The sequence below is a fragment of the Corylus avellana genome, chromosome ca7 (genome assembly GCF_901000735.1).
Source record: "Corylus avellana chromosome ca7, CavTom2PMs-1.0".
NCBI lineage: Eukaryota > Viridiplantae > Streptophyta > Magnoliopsida > Fagales > Betulaceae > Corylus > Corylus avellana.
In genome coordinates, this window is record NC_081547.1 from 3,692,270 (window position 1) to 3,701,105 (window position 8,836).

General features: G+C 36.2%; 1 protein-coding gene across 1 annotated transcript; it reads left to right on the forward strand.

Moving 5' to 3' along the window:
• The first annotated feature begins 1,694 nt into the window (after nucleotides 1–1,694).
• Nucleotides 1,695–2,777, forward strand: LOC132186548 (precursor of CEP9). Its single transcript, XM_059600526.1, has one exon. The coding sequence runs from the start codon at nucleotides 1,695–1,697 to the stop codon at nucleotides 2,775–2,777; it is 1,083 nt and encodes a 360-aa protein (XP_059456509.1).
• The last annotated feature ends 6,059 nt before the right edge of the window (nucleotides 2,778–8,836 follow it).

The following is an 8,836-nucleotide window of genomic DNA, read 5'->3' on the forward strand; positions in this document are numbered from 1 at the left end:
GTACCATAAATGAAGAATTTCAAACTACTGCAGATTCCTTTTGGCTAATAATGGACGGACAGATGTGTTTCGTTGATTTTGTTTGACCAAAGGGTTGCAAGCTCGGATAGCAGCCACCCACATATAATAAACAATAAACATCTAGTAAGTGGAGCTAGCGTGCAGAGAATCCCTTGCTTTTTGGTGCATTTCATTTCGGTGGAGGCGTGGGCCGGGGCCGACTAACTCATTCTTGTGATATCATTCTAAATTAATATATCTTTGATCTCCGGTCCTACTTGCCCATCAAAGATGAATTTGATTAAAAGACTGCGGCCTTCACAAAACAATTAACATGGCAACTCTTCAGCCTGGCAAGAGTTCGTATATAGTATGGTCAAGAACCAAGCTTCGACATTCAAGCGTCAATAGGTAGACGGTTTCCAAATGATAATTGTTGAATGTGTGGCTCTGATAGTCTTCATCAGTTTTTTATTTTATTTTATTTATTATTTTAAAAAAAAATTATTTTATTTATTTATTTATTTTTATTTTATTAACATTTGTTTTAAAAAAATTCAAGGGCTAATGGCACTACAATGTCTGCCTAACAGGATGAGAGTGTGCTTTTTAACGTGAGAAATCATACTTTTATCCCACCACTATCTAACTCTGCTAACATGGCAGTGTCAATCAACCCTTAACTTTTTAAAATAATAGTTTATCTAAAGACTGGTCGACACTGACACATCAACAGGGGTAGGAAAATGGTGTGATAAAATTGTGGTTTCTAGCATTACTTATTTTCATTTCATTATTATAAAATGAATTAAGAATAATGCTAGAAATCACACTTTTATCCTATTACTATCACACTCAAGTGACGTAACAATATTGATTAATCTAAGGGTTGATTGACACTGCTATCAACATGATAAGATAATAGTATGATAAAAATGTGGTTTTTAAATTAGTCAATAAATAATTATAGTATGAACAAGTCTATTTAGAAGACTCATGTGTAGTTGTTATACAACTTGATGACATAACAGTAAAAATCAGTCATTAAATTAACAATTGATTTTTTTTAATTTTTTATTATTATTTTTTTTTATCAATTGCTTATTTAATGGCTGATTTTATTGTAACTTCATCTAGCTAACTTTATGAAAATTGTAGATGAGTAAGCTTAGATAGCGTTACTCTTATAGTAAAGGAACAGAAGATATAGAGGGTCAAGGCATAGGAAATTAATTATGAAGGAAGATTTTTTTTGGAGGTAATTATGAAGGGAGATCATCTTGGACCCCATTTATGTAGTGGGTTAAAATTAATACTCTCTGAGATGGAACCTTAAAATTCTGTAACTTACAATCCGTCCAAATTTTAAATTATGCAGTCCCATATAGTTTATATAATAATGAGTGGTTGAGATTCGAACAAGTGCATACCTGGCCTCCGAGATTAATTATAAATACCAACGGAAACTAGAACTTAATTATCATAGTCGGGTTTCCCTCTGCCTTCACCTCCTCCTCCCTTTTGCTACCAGTTCACTTCTCTGAGGCATCTTATTTTACCTATCTTCAATGGAAAATCTCCAAGCCATATATAAATGTATCATTCTTCTTGCACTAGTTGCTTGCCATGGGGTTTTCGTTGTCGAAGGAAGGAAAATCAAGTCCACAAAACAAAACAAAGAAATCTCCACGCCCATGATACCAAATTACAGCTTTAGCTTCCGTGACACAGATGCTGTGCACAAAGATGATTTCCGACCTACAACACCAGGCAACAGCCCTGGTGTTGGCCACTCTATTCCACTTGATCACGAAGCAGGCGTTGAACCAAAGGCACTAAGCAAGAGTTCTGATGTCAGACATTCTCTTGCACGATTCAAAAATGTTCCCCGGCCGCCCACAGCCCCGGGACACAGTCCTGGTGTTGGCCACTCTTTTCCTCTTCATCAAGCAGATGGTAGGCATTCACTTACGGGAGATATTGATGCTCACCGGCCCACAGCACCCGGACACAGCCCTGGCGTTGGTCACTCTTTTCCTCTTCATGAAGTAGATGTTGAACCAATCAAGGCACTAAGCAAGAGCCCAGATGTTAGACATTCTCTTATGAGAGATATCGATGCTCAGAGGCCCACAACACCCGGACACAGCCCTGGTGTTGGCCACTCTTTTCCTCTTCATGAAGTAGATGTTGAACCGATCAAGGCACTAAGCAAGAGCCCAGGTGTTAGACATTCTCTTACGAGAGATATCGATGCTCAACGGCCCACAACACCCGGACACAGCCCTGGCGTTGGCCACTTTTTTCCTCTTCATGTAGCAGATGTTGAACCGATCAAGGCACTAAGCAAGAGCCCAGTTGTTAGACATTCTCTTACAGGAGATATCGATGCTCACCGGCCCACAGCACCCGGAAACCATGGTGTTGGCCACTCTTTTCCTCTTCAGGAAGCTGATGTCGCAGGATTCACAGACGCTGACCAGCCCACAGCACCTGGACACAGCCCTGGCGTTGGCCACTCTTTTCCTCATCATGAAGCAGATGTTGAACCGATCAAGGCACTAAGCAAGAGCCCAGGTGTTAGACATTCTCTTACAGGAGATATCGATGCTCATCGGCCCACAGCACCAGAACACAGCCATGGTGTTAGCCACTCTTTTCCTCTCCAGGAAGCTGATGTCACAGGATCCACAGTGACTGATCGGCCCACAACACCTGGACACAGCCCTGGCGTTGGCCATGTTCTTCAAAACAAAAATGCAGAACCAAATGCGTAGACATGTACAGACACATGCAACTAGGTTATTAATATTTGGTTGATGAATGCTAGACTTACAAACAAATTTTACAAAAAAAAAAAAAAACTTTTACAACATGATGATTGAAAAGGAGACAAATTTAACTTTTAAGAAACCCAATCATATTGTGTTACATCATGTTGTAAAATTTTTTTTGTAAAATTTGTTTGTAAACCTATCATTTTTCTATGAAAAATGCTAGACTTATAAACAAAATTTATAAAAAAACTGTTACAATATGATGTGACATATATAATATGATTGGATTTCTCATAAGTTAATTTTATCTCATTTTCAATCATATAATGTCACATCGTATCGTAAATTTTTTTTTTATAAAATTTGTTTATAAGCCTAACATTCATCTTTTTCTATTTGGTCACTCATGTTAAAAGATTGTAAGTATTATTGTTTCTTAGTTTCATGCTTTCTATACGGTCTATCCATGCTAGCTAGCTGTAATCTTAAGGTTGGTGTCCTGAAAAATATTGTAAATAAATAAAAATATTTAATTTCATCTCCTCTCTTCTCTCTCCCACCCTCACCCCTGGTTGTGAAGGCGTACGTGCGTAGCACCGGATAATTTAAGAATAAATAAATGGAAAATTAATAAATAATTAAAGAGCGATTATTACGACATAGTTCAAGCATACAAGACGATACGGAGTCAATGACAGTACTATAACAGAAAGATCTATTTATTGCGCACCGGAAAGCAAATAATTTGAGCCTTGAGGGTCAATATATGACATTATCAAATATTAGGGTAAAACGTACAACACAACAGAATAATTAAATTACAAAGACAAAGAAAAAAACTGAAGACACTTGAAAAATATAAGAGAAATCACATAGTGACATATATCAAAAGTTGTAAAAGAGATATACGCGTAGTATTGCTCAGCTGCAGCGTCGTTTTTCAATTTGCTAAATAATACAAAATTAATATATATGTTACACAACATCTTGTGTTATTTAGTAAATTAGGAAAATAAAATATATAAAAGAAATTAATATTTAAATAATAAATTGATTTTTTTATTTAAAAATTAAAGATATGTGTACTTTGAGTCCTATATTAATATTATTGATATAGGCCGAGGTGGTGTCATATATAGTTATATATATAAGAATGATTAGGATATATTTAATGCGAGAATACAGAGAAGTGGACAAAAGTTAGCACCCAAAAGAAAGTATATATATATATATCCATCTCGAACAAAAGACAACTGAATTGTAAGTTTTACTATTTAAAGAGCCCTACCACGAGAATTTTCGTTTAGAGTATAGAGAGACTTTATACAGTGGAGGCCTGGAAAGAGCGAATCATGCATGACGATCAACATACACGCGGGCAACAGAATTAATGAAAGCCAACCAGATCAACTCCCTTTATTATTATTTTTTTATTTCTTTGTTAAATAAAAATAATATTTTTAAGGAAGCACATAATTAATTAACAAGACTTTTCTATTATGCAATGTGGAAGAACATTAACATTAACAACCATGCATGAATTTGATCAATATATTAACGGTTGGAAGAATTGAAATGCGGTCCAGAAGTCAATTAGCGGCCGTCAAGCCACTATACTTTTGCTGTGAAAGGGCTTTTTGCTATAAGGGGATGGTATTGAAGTTGAACCTTTTCTTCCTCCTTTAAGAAAGTTAACTGGTCTCGCATTTTCAATTTATTTATCGAGTGTTTAATTAACAATGTAGAAAGGAAATAGATAATATAAGCTAAATTAAAGTATATGATTTGAAGGACCACATGATGGGGATTCCTTTTTAGCTAGATTCATTATATATATAATGCTTATTTTAATTACAAGGCTTTTTAGGGTGTGGCTTTCATTAATTTGTTAAGAAGAAAAGAAATTGTTAAATGATGCACACCCTGCCTTTGATACCATTAATTAATGCAGTATGAGTGTGTGCTGGATTGCAAAATCGAGCAAGCAAAAGAATTACAATTCTTCCCAAAATCAAAAAGAATCATGGACTTGAGGGGAAATAGAAAAAAACTAATTAACCTTAGAGGGAGCTTTTTTTAAAAAAAAAAAAAAAAAAAATGATGAAAATATAACATTAATTCAGCTGGCCTAAGGCATACTTATTAGGCTTATATAGAAAATGGAATCATAACTTAAAAAAAATAAAATAAAATAAAAAACACCTAGTCGTTATCTCGTTCAAACAAGGTATGCGACAAAACCCATACAACGTAACAGTAAACACCATATATACTCAAGATTGTCTTCGTCCAATATTGAAACTACAAGATATTTATAATGGTTTTACTATGACTGATCTGCTTGTAATTATCTGACGATGAAGGCCAGTTTTTCGATAATGATTGAGGGAGTTCATATAATGTGCGGCTAGGAAGAAAAGAAATTGTTCGGGACCATCATGTGTCAATCGGGCCCGTTAGGTCGGGTTCTGCGCGCCTTTTGTGTATGCAAATGCTTCCCCTTTTCCTTTCCTCTCCTCCATTGGAGGGCGGCATTTCAACTCCTCAGCTTCGCCACAATAGTTAAGTTGTGGGATAGAATTACAGCTGCAGTGATTATTTGTGCCGTAAAACCATATACAAGAGTAAGACCTCAGTTGTTGTCAAAAAAAAAAAAAACCAATAGATTACTTCTCTTCCCTAAACATGAAGCACAAAAGGTGTTGATGCAATTTTTGGTCCACATTACTGTTTGTCAGCAATATTTCTTCATAGTTGCGCTGTCCGTGTATTTTTTGCACATCTATGGTGTTCCTGAAAAATGAGAACATGGTCAGAGGGTCTTCGGTTGGGACTGAAGACGCTCCAATGCCTAAATTAGAATCTTGTTTGTGGATAAAAATATACAATAATAATATGCTTCTAATATCATATAGTTTGTGTGTGTAAAATGAGATATATGATCAGAGGGAGATCGAGAGAGGCTATGGAGAAATAAGAGTCTTCTTTAGAGAGGGAGACGTGAGAGAGAGTCCATGAGAGGAGAAGACCTTTCTCCTTTTATAAGCCAATAGTAACACGTGCATGTCACTATATGAATGAACAATGGCAAAATGGTAAATAATTATAAATAGGTGGGCATATTTTATCCCTAACAAAAGGTGAAATCATACATTCCATCATGTAAGTTTTTTTTTTTTTTTTTTCTATGAAAATGATGAAGAAATATTCCGTGAAATTAAATCGAGATACAATAATCCCATTTAAAGGGAATTAAGTCGGTATCCATCATATTCATGGGCAAGTATCCAACTTGCAATGTCGACGCCTTTTCCGCCCTTTGTAAGGATATGTTTTTTTACTAAACCCATGTGCCGGCCGGAAAGTTATATGAAGAGCCGTGTAAACCTTTTTGAAATGTAAAAAAATACCGGCCCCTAGAAAAAGGCTGCAAAGTACAAAAATAATGGGGGGAGGGGGGGTTCAGCAGACTCCGGAGGTATGTGGTTGGAAAGCTGACCAAGTCTGAAAATATTCACGTCTGCGTGAAGAGAAGTGGGGGGCCATAACAAAGGAACCATGGCACATTGGCACGTTTTGGTGGGGACTAGGAATACCCAACTTGTCCTCCACATGCCTTAATTTTATATATATTACCTCCAGTTAGAAACCTCACCTACACCCACGATGTAAAAATGGTCGAGGTACATTTAGCTGTCGCCTTACATGATGATCACTACTTTGAATAGAGTAGTGTACCCAATGGTCCCAATACCCGTATAATATTGGTATCCAACACGATGCTCTTTGGATTTTCTGAACTGTTGCACTTTTCTTGTGTTAAAATAACAAAATAATAAAGATGGTATATGCAAATGAACGGTTTGCATGTCTTTTGACAGGCCAGCCTAAGAACCTAAGCTATGACTATAAACACTACATATTTGAGAGAGAGAGAGAGAGAGAGAGAGAGAGAGAGTGGACTAATTAATTATTATTCAGAACAGCTGCCGCGCGGATTGGTTAGGATTGTCAACTTGCATTCTCAAAGTTCTATAAATACCCCACAGAGGGAAGGGTTTAGGCAATTCACATGCTTAGGTGATTTAAGCTCCAACCAGCTTGCTTGCTTGATCAATTAGCTGATTTTAAACTCCCTCTCCCTCCTCAAATCAGTCTTTCGAGTTCTCTCAACCTAGCTAGCTCGATGGCCCAGAAAATTTTTATCTCTGCATTTCTTTTCTTTGTTTTGATTTTCTCCCAAGAAACGCAGTATCTAGAGGGAAGGCGTTTGCTTGTGGGGAAGAATAACGAATTCAAAAACCTCCAAACTCAAAATAAAATCTATGAAATTAAGGAAACTGTTAAGCACGGCGGTAAGTTGCATGGTGATGACTCAGCTAACGAAGCAATTACTAAAGAGTCTCCTCCTACACCACCGGCCTTAGGTGTGTCTCAGCCGGCGCCGACTCCTCCACGTCATGACATCGATGACTTCAGACCCACAGCTCCAGGTCACAGCCCCGGTGTCGGGCATTCCATTAAAAACTAGGGCTACTTCGGTCTTAGTACTCCTGCATTTCCATATAACATGCATGTTCTCATTCATCGTACGTACGTGCAGGAAATGAGTTCAGCTGTCTGTATATTATCAATAATGCTGTTCTAGCTTCGTAGTTTGCCTTCATTTTTATCTTCGATGTAAGATTTGTAGGGTTAAAGTTCTTTCCAATATTGTTTGTCCAAAAAAAAAATGTTTCTGTTTATAATCTACTCTCGATTTATGTTATCGCTTTGGATTTCGGTTCCTTTTAAAGCGTGTAGGGTTTCTAGTTCATTAAGGATATATGTGATGAATACGATAAGGCATTGTAATGAATTCATCTATTTGCTTGGTTTTCACTGAAATCTTATGGATTACTTGTTTATGTTTCTTTATTTTATTTTTATGTTCACCTGATTTTTAATTACTATGAGTTATGAGCTCAACGTACAAATCCGGATAATTTGACCGTCAGATTTTACTAAACTAACCACATGCATTCACGTGATTTTTAAGTTGATAAAATTTCTCCGAAAGAGAAGAGTATGTTAAACATGAGACATATATATATATATATAGCTTGGAGAATCATCAAGAGTACCAAATGCCTAAATGTTTGTCGGATGTACTCCTGAAGCAACCATAATTTGTACTTGAAGAACACCTCACTTTCACCCAGACCACGCTAATCACTTGGTACTTCCTCTTCACCCATTGGCTGAGTGTTTTCACCATATATAATACTGACAAATATACTTCTGAGGAATGTCTGTCAACTATGCCCAAAACAGTGTCCCAGTAGAATTGAGGATCACCTGAGATTGCATTCGTTTAAATTTTTAGCACTCCTTATAGCGAAAGTACCCTACTGTGCTAATGTGGACCAACCGAAATCATGTGGCAGGTTTTATTACATTCTCATGCTAGCTTCATAAAATGATAAGCTTGTGACTACATTATTCATATGCTGATGGTCTCTTTGTAGATATATAGGCTTTAGATCGATATACGTACATGTCATGCATGTAAGATTAATCTCTTTTTTTTTTAATACCGTGGTTTAGGACTTATCAAAATACTACCGGAGTTTTTAAGAACATGAATGATGCTAACTGGGTTTTACAAATTTTTGGTTTTACTACCCCCATTATTATGTTCCCAAAAAAACACTAATTTCTATTTTGCCACTTGTACACGTGCTTCACCACCTATAAATTGTACAGCTAGTGGTATAAGAGTTATTTCATCTGTTAACCATTTTATTTGACGCAAATATCTAACTGTACGCAGGAGTGGAATTAAAAGGGTATGAAATATTAATATAGAATATCCACATTGCAACATTTTATAATATATTTGAGGTTATGATTGCAAAACTCCTAATAATTCCTAGCCCTGAGAAAAGGGAAGAGATCCAATAAGTGAAGTTTTCAAAAAAAAAAAAAAAAAAAAAAAAAAAAAAAAACCAAGGCAACCAACTTCAGGTGATCAACACCATTAGTTACTATGCGTGAGCTCTAACTCGTTTCAGCCCCCA